The 26,011-nt window shown below is 35.1% G+C and overlaps 1 protein-coding gene across 39 annotated transcripts in view; it reads left to right on the top strand.

Moving 5' to 3' along the window:
• The window catches only part of LOC145680673 (uncharacterized), a 613,323-nt gene that overhangs the window by 137,055 nt on the left and 450,257 nt on the right, over nucleotides 1-26,011 (top strand). The window contains exon 4 of one of the 39 annotated variants that reach the window (XM_081751473.1): nucleotides 20,905-21,885. The exons of 37 other annotated variants lie outside the window; for them this stretch is intronic. In XM_081751473.1, coding sequence (XP_081607599.1) covers nucleotides 20,905-21,280 — 376 coding nt within the window. In that variant the 3' untranslated portion in view covers nucleotides 21,281-21,885. Of the gene's footprint in view, nucleotides 1-6,234; nucleotides 7,561-20,904; nucleotides 21,886-26,011 lie in introns of those variants that run through there. One more of the 39 variants, XM_081751467.1, reaches the window with a different exon arrangement.

Here is a 26,011-nt window from a genome sequence, read left to right as displayed (position 1 = left end):
ATCAAGTACTCCTGTAAAACTTATTAGAGCGTAAGGGATGCCGCTGATCTTGAACTTTTTTTTTTTAAATATTTTTATATACTCTATGTTTAAGAACCACTATATTATTTTTCAGTATGAGAGTCCGAATAAACACGAAATTTCATTTGAAATATTGAGGATATAGTACCTTAATTAAGAAATGGGGGAGCCGCGGTGGCTCAGTGGTAGAGCGTTCACCTCTGGTGCATGGGGTCCCAGGTTCAAACCCTGCTCCTGCCAAGTGAACTTTGTGGTGGAGAAACACCGTGTGCGTGAGTTTTCTCGGGGTTCTCCCGTTTCCTTCCACTTTCTTCCATTTCATTCATTTCTCATAATCACCGTCTCCTTTAGCCTAACCGGCATAAACGTGGGACGTAAAACTCAAAGATTTCATTTCATTTTTTTAAAATTAAAAAATGCACACCGGGAATAAAAAAGTGGATGTTCGAGCTCGAATAGTGGACATTATGAAATCCTGCAGTAATGTTGCAAAGCTGATACGTGCAGCGCGAAGCGTGGATTCGCCTTTGCCTGGACTTGTAATTCCAACTTGATTTAAAATCTTCACTCATCCACTGTCTTTCAAAAGATGGCCCAAAGCTCGCATGGCAGCTTGCTTGCTCGATGTGAAGCCCACCCATCATTAGTAGAAACTTCTTTTCTCCAAGGGAACTGTTCGGAAGGGCGTACTGAATGTGTTTGCATATAGCATACAGTGACTAGTCGAGAACAAGAATTGGTGTTTGCTTCTCATTGACATGTCTTATGATGTCTTTCACAGTTCTCATACAATGCAGTATCATGGCAGGTGAATGAGATGGCTCCGCAAACAATGGTAAAATTTCAGTTTTTGTTGTCGATCCATTTGGCAGTCGCTGAAATGATTCATGGTAGGATGCCCAATTTTGATGCTCCTTAGATTCAGATGTGACGTTAATCGTGGAGAACACATCTACTTTAATCTACATCTACTTTAATCGTCTACTGATATACTATTAAAAACGTCAAACCCTCCCTCCAGCCAAATCTGAAATAACGACCCAGAACAATGCATTTAAGAAACACCAAACAAAGATTTCAGCTTTTCGCACTTCACAAATGAATAGGTATAGTCTGAAGAAAAAATGGGTCAAGTATAACTTTTTAGCAACAAAATGCGGAATTTTCATTTTCGCCAAAATTTTATTTTTACTTATATTTGTGCTTTTTGTGATATTCTTTTGCTACAGTTAAACAATACTTGAAACGTAACAATAATAACATTATTTTTGTTTAATTGATTTCTGATTACCTACTTACAATTCGAAAAAAAAAAAAAAAAAAAACATGTGATGGATCAAACACTTTTTGGACTGAAATTTGAAGAGCTATTCTCGGATGTAGGCAATCCACCATACAGACTGCTCTGTTTAAACTGAAAAATGCCAATATGTTTGTAGATTCAGTTAATGACTAACTCGTACCATTTTTGCACATTTTGTGTTTTAGCGGACACATGAGAATGTCAATACCGTATCAAAGGTAGCAAATAATAAATCACTCCTATAGGTATGGAATCACGCCTGGCAAAGTCACCCGCCAAGAATTTCAGCGTGGCTCCCCTTCGCAAATGGTTGAGTATAGTCTGAAGAACATTTGTGTGAAGTTGCATAGTTCACTTAAATTTTGGCTTTTAACCGCCGGACTAATACTTTGGCTGATGAATCGCAGAGTCTGGCTGAGTGACAATGTCAGACTAGTCAAAGAAGCGAGACTCAGACGTAGATGACTCGGATGAAAGTCGTGACCCAGGTGATCTGTTCCATCATTGTTAGGTGGAATATTTTCAGTTTGTATTTAATTATGTTTACTGTGTGTTAGGATTATAGGTTACTGAAAAATTTCTGTTTAACTTCACAGACTTTTCATAATAATAGTAAGCGTAACGCTTCTAAAGTTTAGAAAGTTTAAAACAAATTTATTCATTTTTTTTCAAAGAATTAAATAAACTACATTTGCTTAAAATACGAGGGCCACTATTTGTATTTAGAACCTAGGCAACACTGATTGTAGTAAGGCGCCATTTTTGTTTATATAGAAACGTTTGACATTGTTGACTATAATGTACTTCAAATGTTTTGTAAATGGCATTATTTGTATTACTTACGTTGACTTGAAGATTGCTTGACAACAGAAAAATGGAATTAACTCGGAAAATTTTCGTGCAAAGATTTATTACGATTTCCGACGTGAATTATCAAGACAAGAGTGCATCAATCAACTTACTTCCACATTTGGCGATGAAGCCCCATCCTTTACCACTGTGAAACTGGTCGTGGCTGCCATTTGCTCACTGACGAAATTCGCAGATGTTGTCCAAAGGGTCATTCCATGTCAAATCACCTAATTTTAAAACATGAAACATTTTTAAAACATTTTAAAAAAGTGCTTCAATGTCTCAGATTCTCTTCAATTTTTTTGTCATATATTAATACCAATGAAATTATGGTAAATTATTTATTTTCTGATTTTTTAGATGAGAAATGGGCCGGGGAGAAATTTTTAAAAAATGTGAATTTTGCTTCAGTTTAACTTTTCAGCACCCAGCATCATGGAACTAAAATTACCTTAACTTCATTATTTTTGAAGTTATTGAGCTCATCCAGGTGTCAAATAAAAGCTTAATTTTTGCTCTTTCAGTAGATTCTAAGTAACCATGCAAAAGGTTACACTGTCAAACATTAAAGGGCATGCAAAACAAATTTTATTTTATTTTTTTGGCAAATTGTGCCGTTGCTCAAAAGTTACAACTATGAGACTTTTGAAACTTTTTTTTTGTACATTCATCTTAACACGTACATGGTGTGGTTAAAAAATAGAGGGTGTTTTTTGTAGTTTTAAATGTTGATACAAATTGTGCCATTGCTCGTAAGTTACAACTATGAAACTTTTGAAATAGAATTATCTTAGCCCATACATGAAATGGTTAAAAAATAAAAAATGTGCTTTTAGTATTTTTGTAATTATTATTATTATTATTATTATTTTGGTATTTTACATGTATGGAAATATACAGTTTTAAGTTGTTACAAATTGTGTCATTGCTCGTAAGTTACAACTATGAAACTTTTAAAACTTTTTAAATAGAATTATCTTAGTACATAAATGATATAGATAAAAAGTAAAAAGGTTGCTTTTGGTATTTTTATTTTTTTATATTTTACATGTACGGAAATATACAGTTTTAAGTTTTGTTACAAATTGTATCATTGCTCATAAGTTACAATTATGACACTCTTGAAGCTTCTTTGTATAGAATCATTTTATCACATGTACACTCATGTCCAAAATGATTGTCGCATATCTATAACTGTCTTCTTGTAAGAATATAATTTGATAACGATGTTGCAGGGCACTTTTAATACTGATACTATGTGTATAATCGGGAAATGTATATTTGTGGTAAATTTCATAGGAAAAGAATTATATATACGAAAATTAGAATGAGTAAAACGAAATGTTGCTAAAAGGACAAGAAAGTTTTACTATCGTTTTATTGTTCTTATTTACTGCTCTTTTGACATGAAATTTGCCACATACATGTCTTTGCTGATTATACGCATACTAACATTATAAGAAATACCGGGCGAATTCATTATCAAATTATATTCCTAGAACAAAATATTTATAGACATGCGACAATAATTTTGGACATGAGTGTACATGACATGGTTAAAAAAATAAAAAGGGTGCTTTTAGTATTTTACAATTATTATTATTGTTATTTGTGTTTTAAATGTACAGAAATATACATATTTACTGTTGCTAACAGATTATGCCTTTTGTCTGAAGTAGTGATAGCCAATTCCGGAATTCTTACTTTCCGGATTCCAGAAAGTAAAATCGGTAAAATTTCGGAAAGTGAAATTTCCGATTTCGGAAAAATTTGGCCATCCCTATTCTGAAGTGACAACTGTCACACTTTAATACTTGTCAAATAATCATCTTAGTAAATATTAAGTATACTTAAAAATAGAACTGGTGTAATGTGTAGTTTTGGTATTACCATAATACTGTATTATGTTTTTGTACTTTAACTCTAACTTTCAACTTTTTTCCCAATTGTACCATCGCTTACAACTATCAAACTTTTATAACTTTTTATTGGATTAGTTTGCATTTACTAGGTATGATTAAATAACAAAAAAGGATACCTTTTTTTTTTGTAATAATCTTGCGGTTTTATGAATGGAAAAAATAGACCTGACAATGTAAGGGGTTCAGTGATTGTTACAAACCCTATAACAGAAATAAGAAAATAGACTAATGTACATAGATGAAAACAATAAACATACATACCAGTAATACTTCTTAGAATTACATAGATTCACATACAAAATGTTGTGTCCTATATTTCACAGCTCATTCTTTTCATTGATGATATGATGTCTTCTTTTAGCTTTGTTTTCAGTTGCGTAAGTCCGGGCTGATTAGGTTGTAACAGATGGTACAGGAACTTCCCAGATGTTATTTCAAAAGGTATCCAGCAAGTCTTCATTTTCTGGCCAGTAGAATATAGAAGGCCCAGAGCGATTCATGAATTGCACTCTGACGTACAAATATAATAATTACAAAAATACCAGAGCCCCCTTTTTATACTTTAACTATATCATGTATGTGCTAAAATGATCGTATAAAAAAGGTTTCAAGAGTTTCAGAATTGTAATTTACGCACAATGACACAATTTGTGACAAAAATTAAAACTGTATATTTCCGTATATGTAAAATACAAAAAAAAAAAAGCACCCTTTTTATATTTTAACCATATCATGTATGAGCTAAGATGATTCTATTTAAAAAGTTTATAATTGTAACTTACGACCAATGACACAATTTGTAACAACACTTAAAACTATTTTTCCATACATGTAAAATACCAAAAAATAATAATTACAAAAATACCAAAAGCACCCTTTTTATTTTTTAACCATATCATGTATGTGCTAAGATGATTCTATTTAAAAAGTTTCAAAAGTTTTATAGTTGTAACTTACGAGCAATGGCACAATTTGTAACAGCACTTAAAATTGTATATTTCTGTACATAAAATATAATAATTACAAAAATACAAAAAAAAAAAAAAAAAAAAACACCCTCTTTATTTTTTAACCATACCATCTACGTGTTAAGATGAATATACAAAATAGTTTCAAAAGTTTCATAGTTGTCAACTTTTGAGCAACGGCACAATTTGTGAAAACCCTAAAATTTGCTTTGTATGTTTTTAATGTTTGACAGTGTAACCTCTTGCAAGGTTACTTACAATGTACTGAAGGAGCAAAAATTAAGCTTTCATTTGACACCTGGATGAGCCCAATAACTTCAAAAATATGGAAGTTATGGTAATTTAGTTCCATGATGCTGTGTGCCAAGAAGTGAAATTGAAACAAAATCAACATTTTTTAAAAATTTCTCCCCGGCCCATTTCTCATCCAAAAAATCGGAAAAAAATAATTTAAGCATAATTTCATTGGTATTTACGTATGAAAAAATTTTGAAAAGAATCTGAGACATTGAAGTACGGTCATGTTTCAAAATTAGGTGATTTGACATGGAATGACCCCGAAACCAGTTGTTATTCAAGAAAACATTAATGCTGGGCAAAATCTAATACTGCAAGATCGTCATGTCACATACTGTCAGGTTGAGGCAACTCTAGGCATTAGCTCCACGAGCATATATAAAATATTACATGATCATTTAGCTGTGAGAAAAATTTGTTCTCGTTGGATCCCACATAATTTGACAGAAACTCAAAAAGAAGCCGCGTCGATTGGTGCACACAAATGCTCAATAAATACAATGGGGGTGTTTCAAAAGACGCATATAAGATTGTAACAGGTGACAAATCATGGATATATGCATATGATAATAATATAATAGAAAATATTTGTTCGCTAGGGAAGTTGAACAATTTAAACTCCCCTTGACCCCAAAATCCTATGTAGGCCACTACCGCGAATTGGTGGGACTTGTTATTTTCAGTTTACCTACTTATTTGTTTGACTTGGTCGTGTTCATTTCCGCGTTAAGCTTTATCATGTCTTTGATATTTTTCCAAGTCAGTAATCATTCCATTAGGGAGGTCTGTTCAATTTATTTATATTGTTTTGCGTTGTCTTGTTTTAAGAAGAAATTCAAATAATATTTTTTTGGTGATCCTTCTTTTGCAGTTTTGTTGGTATCGTATTGGATGAAGGTGTAAGGAAGAGTGGTGGGGTTGAGCTTAAGGGATATGTTTGTTCAGTGTGCCACAAAAGTTTTTCTCGTCCCATGATCCTTGCGCAACATCAGGTTGTACATACAGGAGAGAAGCCTTATTCTTGTAAAGTATGTGGCAAAAGGTTTAGCTACAAACATAATCTAAGCGTGCATTTAAGAATTCATTTTGAGGAGATGCCCTTCTCTTGTAACATATGTAACAGGAAATTTAGGCAGAAGGCCCATTTAAAGTCCCATTTATTAAAACATACACCAGATAAACCATTTTTCTGTACAGTGTGCTCACGAAGTTTTGCGTCTGAAAGCGCGTTTGAAGAACATCGAATTGTTCACAATATGTAAGACAGTTTTGATAGAATTTAATAATGTCCATAATAAAGTTTATATAATATCGTATTTTCATTCTACGATAACTTAATTATTTGATATTCTATGTTAACTACTTTGTAGAATAAGTTGTTAAAATTTATATTTTTTTTAGACATTCCTTTCTTTGTGAAAATAAAATTATGTAATACGTATAGTTTAAAAATACATGCATTGTAAATTCATTTTGAAATTGCAAAAAAAAAAAAAAAAAAAAAAAAAAGTAGTGACTAGTCTTAAGAAGAAGAAGTCAGTAAAAACATACCATTAAAATAGTTTTTCATTTCACAGAAATGATAAATAATTCCTCTTATAAACAAAGATGGTGCAGGTCGTCAATACTGTTAAATAAGTTTCATGCGAACAAGATGGTGGGGTTCATACTATTGTATGCAATCTGTATTCTCAGTTTACTCTGCTTGCATTTCAGGGATAGTCAAAACCTATACAAAGTATTATTGTGCAACTCCATAAAGTGTTCTAGTCAGAACAAATTATATATTTAGTACATGGAACTCTCTAGGATATATTAACAAATGAGGAACGAACATTATTGCAATATTTGATCTTGTGTAACTCCAATAGAAGTTTAATTATCTTTCTATTATGTAGTCACTTCTTACTTGCATCAATGAAAAATAGACAACAAATGATGCAGAGGAATGATCATGTCTTATTGGATATAGTGTACTTTCAAGTGGTGGTCATTTTATACCACGAAGTTCCCCTTTCTTTCGTAGAGGCGTTTACGGAGATATGCCAGTCTAATTTGTTTTGTATCTTGTTTTTAGTAGGTGAAATCTGTACTACTTGACTACCGTTATTTAATGAATTTCACTTCTAAGAAAAATCTTATACCCTGTCGCATCTCACATGTGATTGTAAATGAATAACTAAAACTTTTCTGACCAGAGTATATCTAGATATCACTTACTTATTGAAAATAATATACAGTATTACGGTTTCGACAACTTAACCATATCTTCATCAAGCACTAACTCTCTCTCTCTCTCTCTGTATATATATATAGAAGAGTATATACAGTTAGTGTCTAATGAAGATGAGCTTAAGTTGTCGAAACCATAACACCTTTTTTTTTTTTTTTTTTTTTTAGTTTTAATAAATAAATGTATATACTCACGTTAGAAAAGGGTTAGTTATTCTTGTATTAAGTTCCAGCGTAATGATGAATAGAGCTACTTGTAAATGAAGATAGTATATATGACTGTGTAGAATAAATAAACAGTAAAATTATCAATGTCGAGGTTGAGAGGGGAGAAAAATAAAATATATACAGTATGTCAGGATACCTGAGATAACTCTCATTATTTTACGATGCAAACTCCTCTGAAAAACTACAGCTTAAATCTGAATTTTAATGTTTGATTGGAGCTGATTTAAGAATTTCTGAAAATTGGAAAATACTGACTAATAAAGAAAGCACAGAAAGCATAGAGATTCCTCTTTGTTAATTAGTAACTACGACACACACGTATTGTAACTATTTTTATTTGGTTACGATTAATTAATTGTAGTGTATATCTTTATTTATAATTGTCTTGAAATGTAATGGAATCATCTTAATATATTTATTTACAGATTCGTACACTAAAGAAAGAAAAAAAACTGATCTGTACTATTAGCCAATAAAAAAAAGTTACTAGCCAACATTTTAACCAAAACCATAAAACGATCATACGATATTCTTCATGCCTGAAAGTATCCTTTTGTAGATGGGTGACTAACGCACGTGCTTTCTGTGCTCATGGTCTCGGCTTCAATTTCCGATGTAGTGCGTGGAGTTAGCGTAAAAATATTTCACTTCCGGCTACCAGTCTGCAATTTTACACAGTTCTTATATGTATACCAAAGAACAGAAAACCACCGGGAGACACTCGATCCAATGTCCAGAACTCGTGTGATGACGTCATCAAAATGGCGGACAGCTCGATTCAAAAAATAAGTCATATCTCCGTTATTTATGGACCGATTTTCTTCAAACTTGGCTCATTTTAAAGGAAAGTAAATTTGCAATAAAACATGTTACCAAAATATTTCCTCTAAAATTAACCGTTTCGGAGTTATTTAAGAATTTAATAAATTAATAAGTATTTATTGAAGAAAAATACAAAATAACTCCGAAACCGTAAAGTTTTAGACGAAACACTTAGGTAACGTGTTATATTGTTAATTTCATTACCTTTAAAATGAGCTATTAATGAAGAAAATCGATCCATAAATAACTGAGATATCCCATATAACGTGTTAATTACATTATTAAAATGGCGGTCACAACTTCTAACAGCGACAAATTCAGCCAAAATACTTCACTTCCATATACCAGTTCCAAATTTTGCACAGTGTTTATATACATAAATAATTTTAAAATACCTGGGAGACACTTGATTTAACGCGCTGAACTCCTATGTTGACGTCATCAAAATGGCCTCCGGGATTTAAAAACATAGGTTTGCCTAAATACACTTAACTCCGTTACCAATCATTTTATTGAGTCTTCCAATTGTTCCATATGAAAGAGCATGAAATAAGCTACAAAAATTTTATTCGATTTTAAATGGTTTATGGCGCTGACAACGTGGAAGGGGGTAAAAAACTATGTTTTAAAATGGTTGCTGTTGGCTTAATATATTTTGCAATGACATTTCTGTTATTATAAGAGGCGTTAACTCAAGTAAACACATTACATCCATTGCAATGTTGCATGCTTGTATATTTTTTTTTATGAGTGATTCATCTTTAATTATAAATTATACAACAAAAGAGTGAACATGAAAATAAAAATAGTTATTTACATCTTTTAGTGGATCCAATGCCCTCTTTTTACTGATTGGGAAAAATGAAAAAAATACTTTTCTTTTTTAGGAACGGTAACAGATATTTACAACAGTTTCCCAATATGGATTATGGATTATTAACGCGGAAGCCACAACTATTGAATACAATGTAAACTTTAAACAAACTGAATAGTTTGTAAGATTAAACTTAATTTCTGCATTGACCCTCACAACTACAAAGTAAAGTGCAAAGTTCGTGTATTTTTACACATCGACAGCGCGTGCAAATCTGTTTGCACTTGCATGCTGTCAAGTTATTTAGCTTTTCCATGGTGAAGTTTGGGCTTGTCAACCAGAGGGGCTCGTAGTCATCTGCGGTCTTCTTCCATCCCCACTCACAAGGATCCAAACGTTGGCTGTTCCGTTGAAGACAGTTTGTCCACAAAGAACATTGTAGGATGGCCCTCTTCAAGTATTGCAACAGAGCGTTGCTGGTTGGTGGAATATTTTCAGTTGATCTGTTTTGCTGGGTAAAGAGAATCCGCCTGGCCTCATTGACGGTCTCTGAAGAACTTGATGAATGGTACATAAGAACTACAAAGCGTTGAATGAGTAAAAACGTGTCGTCATCTTCAGAGATGTTGTCCAGAACTTGAGAATATGCCGAAAAAGCTTTGTCTACATCTCGGAAAGTCATTAACGTTTTCCATGCAGTGGTTTTACCAATACTTGCAAAACTTGACACAATGTCAGCCACCGTAAACGCATGGAAGAAAGGCAAAAGATCTGGAACTCCTCGTGGAACTTTGTTGTGCAACTTGTGGATCGGAAGGTATTGGAGGTGCTTTCCACTGCCGTATTCAATCCAAAATTCTTTCAGTGTATTGAGTCTAGAAAAGGCATATATAGCAATTATTACCACTATCAACAGTTACCACTATGACCTAAGAACAATCCGAGTATTCCATGGCATGCCATACATGAAGTAGGAGACGGGCATCGGCTTCTCCATGGAATTCGGAAGATATAGCTTCAAATATCGCCTCCATTTGCGATCCAATTATCATGTCTCTGTAGATGCAAATGACTTTTTTCCCGGCGGGGAGATCCATTTTGACCAGGTTTTCAGCTAAAAATTCAAAGAGTTCTTTGTTTTTACTGTGAGCAAGGAACTTACTGAAAGATTTGGGGATGACAACATTAGATTTTACATTTATTCTGAGCCCAAACCCTCTCGACTGTCTTACGTCATTTTCTAGGCTTCCTTCTAGGTAGCGGTCAAAAACTAGGTCAACTCTTTCCACAGATCTTATTCTCATTAGAATGTATGGTTTAACAATCTGGTTGCAGTACTCTTGAAATGTCCGGCTGGATTTAGGGACAAGCATATGTATCAAGGTTGCTGCATCGATTATGAGCGAAGAAACATCGGGCTCATGAGCAGTGGTCACCCGAACTCCACTTGAGTCGACGATACAGGATACCACGTCGGATTTTTTTATTGGTTTTCCGAGCTTACTGCGGTCGGATATGGAAGGTGGACATGAGCTATTTTCATGGGTAAAAAACTTTTTGAACTTGATTGACTAGCAAGGTACAACTTGGCAAAAACTGTCTTTTCTCAGGTCTACTATTTTCTGCTTATCTTTGGACTTAACTGTAACTTTCTTAGCACTCATCAAGGGAAGGTTATTTCTTTTGATGACTTCATGGATGGAAACTTTTCTAAGGATCAACCGATCTTCGTCAAACGTATCAAATTGGCTTTTCCCTGTAGCATTTGCCGACATGACGCTCATAGCATTTTCTTCTGGGAGAATGATTCTACTGCTGTTGACTGTAGTTAACTCGTCATCTTTGAATGGGTTGCCGTGTGATTCAAAGACTTCAACAAGGGCAGAAACATTGTTTTGGAATTTCTTATGAAAACTTGGAGTATTTTCATGATGCTCCTCGGAAGTGATGTTAGATTTCAGGTTCCGATCCTTTTCGAACTCTCCAATCATGCGATAACTTCGTGTCCTGCAACCATCCATTGCAATAATCCCTCCCCTTGACTTAGACGGGATAGGTTAAATGAAGAATTTTTAATTAGTTTGTTGTTCGGCTCATGTAACTGGTCATGTGCCATCCTGGAAAATTTTCTTTTAGTTTTTCAGCCAGATATATTTCAGTTTTGAAACTCACAGAACATTGTTGGATGCATCTCTGGCAGTTGCTTTAAGTTGTACAAAAACACTGGCAGCCATCGCGCATAGTTAGTATGATCGAGAGCATACATCCATGGACAAATTTTCTATAGAGTAGAAATAAAGTCTATCAAACTGCCCTGTCGAATGCTGCGGACCTAATCTAAAAGGAGACATTCTAGCACCCTGGTGGTCTTCCAGTACATTGTGTGATAGAATATTTGTTTCTTTTCTAAAAATTCGGTAACAGAAGTCACCACTAGCAAAAACAAAAGAAATATTTTTGCGTTTTCTTCAAGCAGAAACTTCTGCCATCTACTAGAAAAAAATGTACGGATCTTCTTTTCATCCACTTCCAAGTTGTCATCGCCATATATAGTTCATAAACTATTTACCTATAAACTAAATCGAATAACATTTTTGTAGCTTATTTCATGCTCTTTCAAATGGAACAATTGGAAGACTCAATAAAATGATCGGTAAGAGAGATAGTTGTATTTAAGCAAACCTATGTTTTTAATCCCGGCGGCCATTTTCATGACGTCAACATAGGAGTTCAGCGCATTAAATCAAGTGTCTCCCAGGTATTATAAAATTATTTATTATGTATATAAACACTGTGCAATTTTTGGAACTGGTATATGGAAGTGAAGTATTTTGGCTGAATTTGACGCTATCTGTTAGAAGTTGTGACCGCCATTTTAATAATGTAATTAACACATTATATGGGATATCTCAGTTACTTATGGATCGATTTTCTTCATTAATAGCTCATTTTAAAGGTAATAAAATTAACAATATAACACGTTACCTAAGTATTTCGTCTAAAACTTTACGGTTTCGGAGTTATTTTGTATTTTTCTTCAATAAATACTCATTAATTTATTAAATTCTTAAATAATTCCGAAACGGTTAATTTTAGAGGAAATATTTTGGTTACATGTTTTATTGCAAATTTAATTTCCTTTAAAATGAGCCAAGTTTGAAGAAAATCGGTCTATAAATAACGGAGATATGGCTTATTTTTTTGAATCGAGCTGTCCGCCATTTTGATGACGTCATCACATGAGTTCCGGACGTCAGATCAAGTGTCTCCCGGTGGTTTTCTGTTCTTTGGTATACATATAAGAACTGTGTAAAATTGCAGACTGGTAGCCAGAAGTGAAATATTTTGGTGGTTTCTGGCACTAACTCCATGCACTAATGGAGATACTTGACTCGGGTACGAATACTTGCAGTGGGTTGGATCCCTCTTTCAGTAAGAGATCCCGCCTCTTATAGCCTATGCTGGAAAGGCATTGTTGAAAACTAACATTATCCAAACAGTCTTTATGATGAAAACTTCCTGTGTGATATTTAATACTTCATAATTATTCAATGCTTGTGCCAGGAATTTGTAGAATCTCATGTCGCAAGAAGTTTGCAGACGGTTGAGTAGTGCTCATAGAGATAAATAGAAAGAAATATTACGCTCACTAATGTATAGGGTCTTCCTAGATTACACCAACGAATTACGTATTTACATTAATAATGAAAATCAGCTCTAATTAAAAATTGTCCTTTCATTACTCAATTGTTTTTCTGCGATAGTTTTAAATTGATACTTCTAAATATGACTTATTTATATAACACTACGTAAATGGTCAGATCGATTATCAATGTCCAGGAATGGTTTGTATACTACCCCTTCACCGCCAAAAGGTGTTGCTGGTACTTTGGACTATGGTGAAGCGATTCATCATGTCTTTCTCAGTCAGGATACAGTGCTGAACTCCCTAATAGTCCAGTAAAGATAGCTAATTTTTCTGCCAAAAAAGGAACAAATTAGTTACAAGCTGAAAATTGGTATGGAAGTAAGGAAATGTGTCAGGAATAATATACTAAAAGTCCCCTAAAATCCTACTGTAGCTTTTTCCGCAATTAAAAAAAATGGCCGCCATCCTTAGATGACGTCAAGGAATTTATGGAAATCGTCACCCTTTACATTTATTCCTCTAATCACCGTTCTAATTATCACAAAGCCACGAATCATATATGGTTGGAAAGCTTGAAAGACAGAAAATCTAAGTAAATAACATATATGCCCATCGTGCTAAATTTCTAGAAGAGGAGGAGGAAGAAGAAATCAGCTTTTTTAAAATTAAAAAAGGTATATTTTCAGAAATTGTGAAGTTTGCAACACTGACAGTTATTACATATCAAGAAAACATAAACAGATGTCCTTGATATCTATCTCAATCATAGCCAACAATGACACAAATCGGTATATATAATACAAGCTGAGAAAAAATAACCAATATTACTTTCTGACCTCTGTACAAAAGTGCATAAGGTGACATTCACTTTCACGGCTCTATAGCACGGCCAACAGGAGATGGTATCTGACGTTTCTTACCACATGCGGTGGGACATTGCAGCCCCTACTTTGATACCAGTGTTACCAACCACGATCACGGCGTCTTATACCATTAATTAAATTGTCACTACATTTGCACCGAAAAAAAAAAACTTGACACGCGTGTAGTGGTAATGTCACTGCGAGCTGTCAGAGACGTTCTCTTACTGGACGTACTATAGTCACCTTCTGTTGTTACATAGGACCAAGAGTTATATATCATTGGAAATGGTAAGAAACGTAAATTCGAACGAGGTAACACATACTAATGAAGCCCAATCTGTGGAAGAAGCGCAAAATCCAAAATTTCGGGACAAAACGTGATTTCCATATAAATTGTTTAAAATTTACAACACTGACAATTGTCATATGTTCAGAAAACTCCACCACAGTTTCCATTATCATAATTATTAATTTATTTTAAAAATGGTATATATTTTTTCCAATGGAGTACGCTTTTACGCTTTTATGACATAGTTTTACAGCACGTAAATATAACACAAAAATTATTTATTGACAGTATTAGAAAGTAGCAGAAATTGATAGTCTCCGTTGCATGGGATCAAATCACTCTCAACTACAATAGTCATTTGAATGTTATTTTGTTTTTAAATGTTTTGTTTATAACTAGAATGCAATTTTCCTAGTAGTATTCTTCAAATCAAACTTAATGTTTACATTTGACGTTAGTATGTACTTTAAGAACATTTTTGTAACGTTAATTTAGACTTATTTTTATAGAAATCAATGAAATTATCCATGATATTCATAATTTGGTTGTGCATTCATACACCCAATTCCCCGACATTGACATAAATTAGAGCACACAATTCCTGCTTTCCGTCAACCGCACATACGATCGTAGTTACAGAATATTAAATATATGACATTACTCGGATCGGTTTCCTTGGTCATTCTTCCTGATACAAGAATACCTCTTAATGTTTTCCATCGTATTCAGTCGCTCGCATATCATTTCCACGGAACAATTGAACCTGATGATATGCTCTCAAGGTTGATGTTTCGCAGTATCACTGATGGATGGCAATGTTAATTGGATTTCGTTCTAAATGGGGCAGCGACTTACTGCACTGATGTATGAATGATACTGGAATTCGTCTAATGAGGTTACTATTGCCTTACAATCGTGGAGTATTAGTAGAAGTAATGTGCCAGCTTCAATCAGAGATTGTACATTAGCATTATCATGGTTGAAAACTTCAAGTGTTCGGCATAAATCCTCCCGTTCCTGAAGTAATCGCAATGCCTTTTTCTTTTCCTGCCGATACTAACCACATGATGTGTCACATCCAGTTAAAGCATGATAACTGAGCAAAATAGTTAGCACATTTGCACATGTATCTTGCAACATCTTAGTACTAAATTCTTTTGTCACTTTTTGTCCATGTCCTGGCTTTCGAAGTGTGATGTCATACTGATTATTACCTTGTGCAAGCATAAAAATTAAAATGTCAACTTCCTCGCCAATTACTATGACGTGCTTACAAGGATTTAAAGACTTGGCGACAACAGTTTTAGCTATAAGTGCGTCAGCACCACTTCTTGCTTGCTGGGTTTGAATTCCAGCTTGTGTCATATGAACCATCAACTCACAGGTGAAACAATCCTTATTTATGAAATTATTCAATAACTAGCAGCGTTCACCCCGCTTCGCTGCGGTCACCCCGGAACGCAATAAACTTTGTTACTTAGATAATTTTTACTTTTTCGCTTTCAAGTGATATGATAAAAACCATAGAAGATTGCACTAATGTTAACATTATATCGCCTGTCATTTATGTTAACCCGCCCCGCTTCGCTGCGGTCACCCCAACCCGCCCCGCTTCGCTGCGGTCATCCCCGAACGCAATAAACTTTGTTACTTAGATAATTTTTACTTTTTCGCTTTCAAGTGATTTATAGCGCCTGTCAGTTATGTTAACCCGCCGAGTCACAGGGTCATGCGGGTTGCATATAAATACGTTTATTTTTATACCTATGATGAACTAATAACAAAGGATTTGTACGTATGGACACCTGAATGGTCAATTATCTCAAGACACTGCTAATTGAAAATTAAAGTGATATGATAAAAACCATCTAGGGTCCACATCCTAACAACCCCCCAAAAATGAAAGAAATCGGTTCAGCCGTATTAGCGTGATGAGCGGACAAAGGATTTTTTGTACGTATTGACACCTGATTGGTCAATTATCTCAAGACACTGGTAATTGAAAATTAAAGTGATATGATAAAAACCATCTAGGGTCCAAATCCTAACAACCCCCCAAAAATGAAAGAAATCGGTTCAGCCGTATTAGCGTGATGAGCGGACAAAGGATTTTGTGCGTTCTCTTTTATATATATAGATTTATCTTTTTTAGTTGATAATACGGTTTCATTTGTGAATAACACCAAAGCTGAGTGAACGTTTGACTCACGTCGTTCCCGCTCAGCGGCTTTTATACAGTTCTCAGTACAATACCCATCAAAAATGACTGTTGCTTTCGTTCCAAAGTTTGTGAGTACATAGGACACACACGAGTTGTATATGTCAAGGTAAGTTCCATGTTGTGGCCAAATAACAAGATGTAGAAGCCAGCCTACATCTATAACGTACATAGTGTTGTCAGTTTGAGTTTTAGAGTCTGTCCGACATTCAAACATGTAATACAAAGCAGACTTTTTCGTTTTCCTCATGGACATTTCTGTGAAGAAAGAAAGTGGATAGGGTGCAAGCTTGTAAGGAAAACATTGTCGGAGTTCTTCGGACTTCACTATGCATATGATTTGGTTGAAGATTAGCATGATGTTTATAGCCAGTACCTCATCACAGATGCGGAGGAATGACTATTCTGCATTGTGGATAGTGAGATGACCTTATCCTTTTGATTAAGTTTCACATTTCCAAGTCTGACCAAACATTCCTGCCATAACAGCCAATCTGATTTCCTTAGCTGTATCATAGTTGACCAATTCATTACCTTCCATGCCAGTGCTTAGGGACGCGAGCTCCGGATATGAAGGGAATGCAGAATGTTTGCAAAACCAACACAAGAATATCTCTACATGTAATATTTTACGCGATTGATTGTTTTGGTACAGTTCCACTTGCCGACCAGTGTGAATTTCACATCTTTCCTTGCTTAATAAGTTTTCAAGACATTCTCGTAAATGGCATGCTGCTGACATACTTGACAATCACCTAGATATTACCTTTTCAGTCATGCCTCTTCCATGGGTCAGTCCAGCACTGCTCTTCATTGCTCTCATTAAAACCCGCTCGATCGTCATTTCAGACCACATACCACTTCAAAATATATCTTTCCTGCGAATAGTAAAGTAACCGTCTCGTGTAAATAGCTGGAACTCATGAGGATCCATTTCATCCTCCAACAGCAACAGTTCTTGTAAATACAAATATGCATATTTGGCATACAAACGATGCCCAGCTGCATGGAAGTATGGTAACATTTCTCGTATGCAGTGAAGGTTAAGATTCCAGTCTCCAGTTGTTTCGGCACGAATGAAAAGACGCATAATTTCTTCAAGCTGAAAGTACAGGGCAAATAACTTAAAGGTACGGCTTTTTCTGCAGCAGCGTCCATGAATTATTTCAGGTTATTTGAAATCTTGATTATATTTGACTGTTGAACGACTACATCAGCATCGATAACTTCTTGGGTCATTAGAGGAATTCAAACATCTCACAATGGACGCACAAACTCCTCAGTGGAATCTAATTCGTTAAATATGTTACAATTGCTGTGTTAAAAAAGGAGCTCGCAAAGCACGAGCATAAGAATGGCCTGACATCATCTGTGGAATGGAGTAACAAGGATACACACAAGACCAAAGTTCTTCAAGGCCACTACCTTTGATTATATATGCAAATACTCCCATAAATGACATTAATGTGTGGAAAACCCGAAGTCTAACAACCATCGGCGGTAATTCACCAGAATTTATACATGCTGCTACAATGTCACATGTTTTAGCGTACAAAGGTTGATCGAATGTGACTAAGCAGGTTTTTTGCTTCTTTCCCGCACATTCTTTCCCGGCAAACATAAGTGCCGAGTATATAACATCCATGCTTGTTGGCTGAAGATTGATGGAACGTAGAATCACTATCTGAGATGTTTGATAGTTAATATTGTTGCTTGTCAGTTGCATGAATCCATTCCAATTCGAATGAATCCATTCCAACTATCATCCATGTTACATCCTACAGAAGCCAGGTTTCAGTTTGGATATTCAGAAGACGATGCTGTCTTATATCTTGAATGGTTAAATCCGAAGACCATTACCTTTGCGCGTGTACGTTAAAAGTAGTGTCTTCCATTCATTCTTTGACAGCGTACGTTCTTTGAGCTGAGGAATTGCTCAATGGTGAGCGAGCGATTGGATATGGATGGAAAACATTAGAAGGTATTTTTGTACCAGCAAGAATGATCAAGGAATCCGCTCCGAGTAATGTCATGCATTTAATATCCTGTAACTATGATAGTATGTGCGGTTGTCGAAAAGCAGGAATTGTGTGCTCTAATTTATGTCAATGTCGAGGAATTGGATATATGAATGCACAACCAAATGATGAATATCATGGAGATCAAAGAGATAACAATAATCTCATTGGTTTCTAATAAAACAAGTCTGAATGGACGTTACAAAAGTGTTCCTAAAGTGCATAATGGAAACTTGGTGGAGTTTTCTTAACATACGACAATTGTCAGCGTTGTAAATTTTAAACAGTTTATATGAAAACAACGTTTTGTCCCGAAATTTTGGATTTTGCGCTTCTTCCACATATTGGGCTTCATTAGTATGTGTTATCTCGTTCGAATTTACGTTTCTTAAGATTTCCAATGATATATAACTCTTGGTCCTATGTAATAGAAGGTGACTAGAGCCGTGAAAGTGAATGTCACTTTATGCACTTTTGTACAGAGAGGTCAGAAAGTAATATTGGTTATCATTTTTTCTCAGCTTGTATTATACTGATTTGTGTCATTGTTTGCTATATTTGAGATAAGTATCAAGGACATCTGTTGGTGTTGTTTTGTTGATGTGTAGTAACTGTCAGTGTTGCAAACTTCCCATGATTTCTGAAAATATACCTTTTTTAATTCAAAAAGCTAATTTCTTCCTCCTCCTCTTCTAGAAATTTAGCACGATGGGCATATATGTTATTTACTTAGATTTTCTGTCTTTCAAGCTTTCCAACCATATATGATACATGGCTTTGTGATAATTAGAACGGTGATTAGAGGAATAGATGTAAAGGGTGACGATTTCCATAAATTCCTTGACGTCATCTAAGGATGGCGGACATTTTTTAAAATTGTGGAAAAAGCTACAGTAGGATATTAGGGGACTTTCAGTATGTTACTCCTGACACATTCCCCTACTTCTATTCCAATTTTCAGCTTGTTACTAATTTGCTCCTTTCTGAACTCTGTCTTTACTGGACTATAAATACCCCACAAATTGTCTGGGTTCAGTAATGATCAACTGACATGGTGCTCTCATGCTACATAAAAGTACGTAGTTGACGCACATGTCTTTCAAAGGCCCTCGCAGACTGCATGAGTTGGAGTGTTAAACTGTTGGTCAATCTCTTAATTTCTCCCACGGATTAGGTCTTCTATCATCTCGATCATTTTTGGCCGCAAAGAACTTTCCTGGTTACCGAGCCGTGCAATTTGTGGTTGAGAATTACTTCGCATCACAACCTTGTTTAGGCATGGGGTCGAATCTTTGTCCGAGTGGTGACAGAATGAATGGTTGGAGAGGAAAGTATTTTGACTAACTAGATATTATAGTTTTAATTTTCTAGACTTTGAAAGTGACACATTTCTATCACATCAACCCAGTGCAAATTGTTAACTGTTCCGCAGAAGATTCCTCAATCGTAGTACAAAAATCTGAACGAAAATTTTCAAGTGGAAATGACTTCTCAATAGATAAATTTACGTTAGAATTGAGCACTATAGATAATATTTAGTAATTAGTTGTGTGAGGTAACTTAATGTACACGTTTGCTATGTGAATAACTGGTCTTACATACATTTTTGATGCGTCATTTTTTTATTATTTAAATAGTACATGCATTTGTGATTATTTTACGGAAACCTGATGTTAGATAAGAGAGATGTAGTAAAGCAATAATTGAAAACAGGCTATAGTAATTTATTTTCAGGTATTTAAAGTTCAAGATTAGGATTCCTTTCTTACTGGGACGTCTCCCTTGTAAGTAAGTGGCTATCATTTTTACCTTTAGTCTAGGAAACCTGGGCTCGATTACCAGTGGAAGTAGGTGCGGCTAGAAAACCCATGTTAAAGCCTACGTCTCACATAGCCTCATTGTTGAAAATAGAGGGTAAATTTGAAAGAAACTAATATATCTTTTTGTGATTGAAGATTGCAATTCGTTATCCACACACTGCAACAAAAGCTAATCACCAAATTTTACAATTTTCAGGGAACAAACACACCATTAGTAATAATTATAAATGTAATGGTAATTAAGTGCCTTATTCGTAACTAGAAAGTACAGCAAAGAAAAATGTATACAATAATATAAAATTGTGTATAGAATCATAATTCCATTTAAAAGAGGATTGAAATGAAAGAAAATATTACATTTTGCAGCGAACTCCAAGGTAGATATGGTGTCAGTTAACTTATTCACACGTAAATCTGGATGTTTCGTGTGTACATCTATTGGGAATACTTTCATCTTATCCGTTGTTTCGACTCTTCATAAGATAAATGAGATACAAATGACTGTTATGCTAGCTTTCATTATAATTTTTATTAAGTGTTAATTAGAAAGTTTACAAGTAAGTTTCCGTAATTATTCTCTTGTTGCAGTGTTGTTGGAGCTGTGGTGGAGGAAGGTGTAAGAAGTGATATGGGAGTTTCCAGATACACTTGTGCCTTCTGCCCCAAGCTCTTCCGTTTTCGTTCACTTCTTAAGCGGCATGAAGCTGTGCATACAGGAGAGAGGATGTACGCGTGTAAAGTATGTGGCAGAGCTTTTAGTCAAAGGGGTAATCTAAATACTCATTTGAAGAGCCATTCAGAAGCAAGGCCATTCTTCTGCGAACTTTGTGGGAAACGCTTTAAGTTGAAACAGTGCTTGAAAAATCATTTATTAGTACATACAGCATTTTATTGCAATGTTTGCTTGATAAATTTCAATTCAGAAGTTGAATTAGAGGAACACGTAATAATTCACAGGATATGAAATAAGTTTTGTGTCGTTCGTCACGTATTATTCATAATGATAGCACTAAATTGTAATTTCTCCGTATTGTTAAGCTATTTTATGGTGAAGCTAATGTGTTATATACATATTTGATACTTCGATCGTCACATGCTTTGAAGAGTAAGCCTTATTATCAAGTGCTACTTCAGAAACTGCAACTTAAATATACCAATATGTAAGAATGACTAGTCAAGTACCAAAAACTGAGTTACTAGCTATTTAAATTTTCCACTTAGTTGATGTAATTTCTACTCAGAGGCCTATCTTCGCTAGTACCATGTTTACAGTAATACATAAACAGTATCAGTGAATATTTTCGTTGAAATGTGAAAACCCATGGAATTCATACATCCGCGTAGCTGAGAATTGTTAATTCTTTTTTTCTGTGTTAAGTGTAGTGCATTTTGAATGGGTAAGGGGATGGGGGCGAGGGAGATTAAGAAAAGTAAACAAGGTATTTCTGATACTAAGTGCTGACTAATTTGTTTAATTACAGCTGAATTTACATCTTAGCGGAAGACATCTTAACATAGTGTTTACGTGAAGTCCGGTAACACTTTCAAACATTATTGTAAAGAAACTATTAACATTACATATTGACACCACAAATTAATTAAACCACTAAAGTCGTAGGTGTATTATTATTATTATTATTATTATTATTATTATTATTTTGTGTTCCATTTGTCACACCTAGAAGGCAAATGTAGAATGAACTAAGAAACATAACATGAATCAACAAGTTAGTGTTACAATAGGGGGAGGGGAATTCACCAGAAGTGTTTCTTCCCCAGTGTTATTTGAAGAGGCAGTGAAGAAGAGCCTTACTAGTAGACAATATTTCGCTAAGAGGTAGTAAATTAGGTGTATACTATTTGCAGATTATAAGGCTCATGTTGCAGAATCTGAAAGGAAAATTAGAAAATTTGATAAAAAGTTCCGAATAATATGGGAGGAAAGATGTTAGACAAAGGTATGACGATTGGAACTAACAGGCAGTGTTCGTAGGTTTCCGTAAGAAAATGTCCTTCAGCTGACTCAAAATGTTCCCTTTTCTTATCAAATTTTCCCTAGTTTGTTGAGCGTCCTATTTTTACCATAGAAGTTATGTGATAAGATTAATTTAGCTATTTTAAAGGAAATGTCAACCACATTTGTTTTATTCATTTGCTTTCTGCTTCTCTTTTTTAATCTTATCCTCCACTTTATTCTACAAAATATACACATAGATACACAGCCAGCAATGGGTGCAAAATATGCTTTTGAGAAATACTTCCAACAGACACACAAACATGAACAAACTATTGCTGTTGTATTGGTTTATTTCCGAAAAGCAATGAAACATTCAAGCATTTATATTAGTCAGTCAGTTAGCATGATAATTTTCCTGGATTTTCCATGTTTTATCGAAAAATTCTCTTTTCCCCTTTTTGCTAAATTAACCTACGAAATTTCCCTAGATCAAGGGAAATTTCCCTTAAACTACGAAAACTGCTAACAGGTCGGTAGCAGATGGGGCAAAGGGGGAAGTGTATGTTGTAAGGGTCGAAATGTTTAAACTTATTTTCTGCAAAGTACATTTTCAGGAAGTATAATCCTTAAAAAAAAATGTCTTCTAATTTTCATGTCTGGTTGAACGTAACCTTTTTTGAAAAATAACTGTGTATGAATGGATACTTTATTTTCCTCTGTACCTATATTTAACGAACAGACACAACTTAAATGAAAAGAACACTCCTTTCCTGTTCCAGGAATTACCTAGGGTCGAACGGTGGTAAGGAAGTGGAGAAATGTGTTTTCTGTAGCATTTGGCATAAACATAACGTACGTTGTGCCGAACTCCTCAGAAGTGGTTACTTAGTCTCGGTTCAGACGTGCAGAAAAGTCTGTTGCGGGCCCGCAACAGAAAACTCTGTTGCGGACCCGCGCGAGCCGGAAATACATTGGTTCTTATCATTCATGCCACACGTGCAGACTTTCCCGCACGACTCTGCTGCGGGCCCGCAGCGGGCGAAAATTGAGTTGCGGGGACTGCTGGCTCGCAGCGAGTCCGCACAGGTGTTGCGGGTCGGAAAACCATTGCTGGCAATGAGGCAAGCCACACGTGCAGACTTTCCCGCGCCCGCAGAAATGGAAAGCGAAGAACTGAATGAAGAACTATTCATTAACGAAATACAAAAGTATCACGAGATATGAAATTTAAAGTGCGAAATGTATAGAGATAGAAATAATAATAATAATAATAATAATAATAATAATAATAATAATAATAATAATAATAAAAACGAGATGCATGGAATAAGGTGTGTGAAACCTTATGTGAGAAATTTAATGTAAAAACAGAAGAAGAAAAAAACAGCATTGGTATGTATGTATTATTATTACTTTTCAATGTAAAAATCTAATATTCATGTAGTATTTACACTTGATTTTCGTCGAGCGTCCCTTTCCAGCAGCGAGGCTATGAATACTTTTTTGTAATAACAATAAACAAATACGCTTGGAGAACAAGCCTTTATTGTTAATACAGTTTCTTTGATAAGATTTCTTGCAACTCACTCCGGAATGAACCGACTGTTTATAACGTACGTTGCATTATACTTTAGGTCAAGGTCACGTATTATATAGCCTCTGTGCTCAAAAAGGACGCTGAAGTCCAAAACAACCATCAACATAATTGCAGAACAGAAAACAAAGAAAAAACATCGTTTTTCGGCTGACGATTGTTGTTTTTATTTGTTAATGTACTATTTTTTTTAAATAGAGTTAACACGAAAATTGTTGAACATCAGGGCACTCATGTGGTTAAAAAATAAAAAGCATGCTCAATATGTAACAGAAATATTTGTGTTTCTCGTACAATTCATAATATTGTGCACGTCGTTACTATTCTAGAGGTAACAACTGAATGTTTTCTTACATAAAGAACAGCCTAAACAAAGTTATCTTGCCATAGAACTCTACCTCTGTCGCTTACAAAATAATCAACCCATCTGTTTCTGCTTCCGTTTGCTGCATTGCCTCCTTGTGGTGTGCTACACGTATTGGGGATTTCCTCAAAACCTTCTATCGTTAAATGTCACAATTATAAAAATGATTCCTTTTTCTCGCCTTAGACATGGATTATTCGGAAACACTAAATCCATTATTTTTATTTAAGAGTTTACATTAAGAATTTCACATCTCCAATCTAAGCGAGTCCTCATATTGAACGCTTTCTCAATATACAGTATAACAGGAAATGTCAGTACTATAGTAATGAAATGAAATCCTTGAGTTTTACGTCGCACGATTATACCGGATAGTCTAAAGGAAATGATGATGATAAATTAATGAAATGGTGCAATGAATAAAGTGGAAGGAAACGGAAGAACCCCGAGAAAACTCACGTACAATGGTGCTTCTCGCACCACAAAGCCCACTTGACGCAAGCTGGGATCGAACCAGAGGTGGACACTCTATCACTGAGCCACCGGACCCCACTACTATAGAAATCCCCCATCTCCCCTTCAAGAGAAAATTTTCAAAAACACTGAAACCTGTGCTCCATTACTTTTATTATGAGTTTACATGGCGAATTTTATATCTCTAATTGAAACAAATTCTCACATTCGGTAATTTTTGAATAAATAAAGGGAAATTTTACTATTATTGAAACGCCTCCTCTTGAGCGGGATATTCGGGAAGTCTAAAAAAATGTCTAATTTTTAATTTAAAGCCACCAACTATGTCAAAAAATCGAAATTAGTCACGCAATTGTTAAACTATGCCAGTGGCCGCTAATAACATTTGAAAATGTCAATGAATAGGTCTCCGAATGTTTAACTTTCTGTGCTCTTACAAATGATAATTAGTTAACATAATTAACTTACCTTAATGTAACAGCCAGAGCTTCTCCGTGGCTAAGCGGTTAGCGTACACGCCTTTGGCGTGGGAGGCGCGGGTTCAATTCCCGTCGGGACCTCATATGGTTCGGATTCCACGTTAATCAGTAGGACCACGTCTCATATAGCCTCGCTGCTGAACGGAACGTTAAACTCAAAATCAACTCATTAATGTAACAGTCAACATTTCAATTGGTGGTATCGCTAGTCTCATGAAAGCATCTTCTGCTTTAATTTTATCAGTTATTTTCTATAAGAGTTCATCACATGAAGTGATGCTCATGCGAAAATAATTAAAGAACTTTTCTTCGTCATTGCGCAAGTCGATAAACATGGAAGAAAATTCACCTTTAAGCAGTCGTGAGCAGTCGTGATACGGACGAACCCAGTATCGTCTCTGTTTCTTCCTTAGGATTTTACTGGCTAAGTGTACGAAAACAGCACGTTTTCTTCTTTCAATTTTTATCTTTATTTACCTGCAGCTGAAAATAAAATGAGCTGTTTTCTATGTCTATGTGAAGTAGTTGGGCTGAGACGCCCGCACGAGTCTGCTGCGGGCCCGCAGCAGACTTTTCTGCACGTCTGAACTGGTTGCTCTGTGACTCCCGCACGAGTCTGCTGCGAGTCTGTTGCGGGCCCGCAACAGACTTTTCTGCACGTCTGAACCGAGCCTTAACCTATAGTATAGTACAGTTATGGATGTCGCAAAGCCTCTATCTACAGACCTTGCAGATTAAAAATTTATGGCAAAATGTTTATATAGTACAACCAGTGTGCGAATTAGATAATTTATATTGGAGGGGGAATAAAATTAGGCCAATGGGAC

The sequence above is a fragment of the Thermobia domestica genome, chromosome 3, assembly GCF_964235325.1.
Source record: "Thermobia domestica chromosome 3, izTheDome1.hap1.1, whole genome shotgun sequence".
Classification (NCBI taxonomy): Eukaryota; Metazoa; Arthropoda; class Insecta; order Zygentoma; family Lepismatidae; genus Thermobia; species Thermobia domestica.
This window is presented reverse-complemented; position numbering and strand designations above follow the sequence as displayed.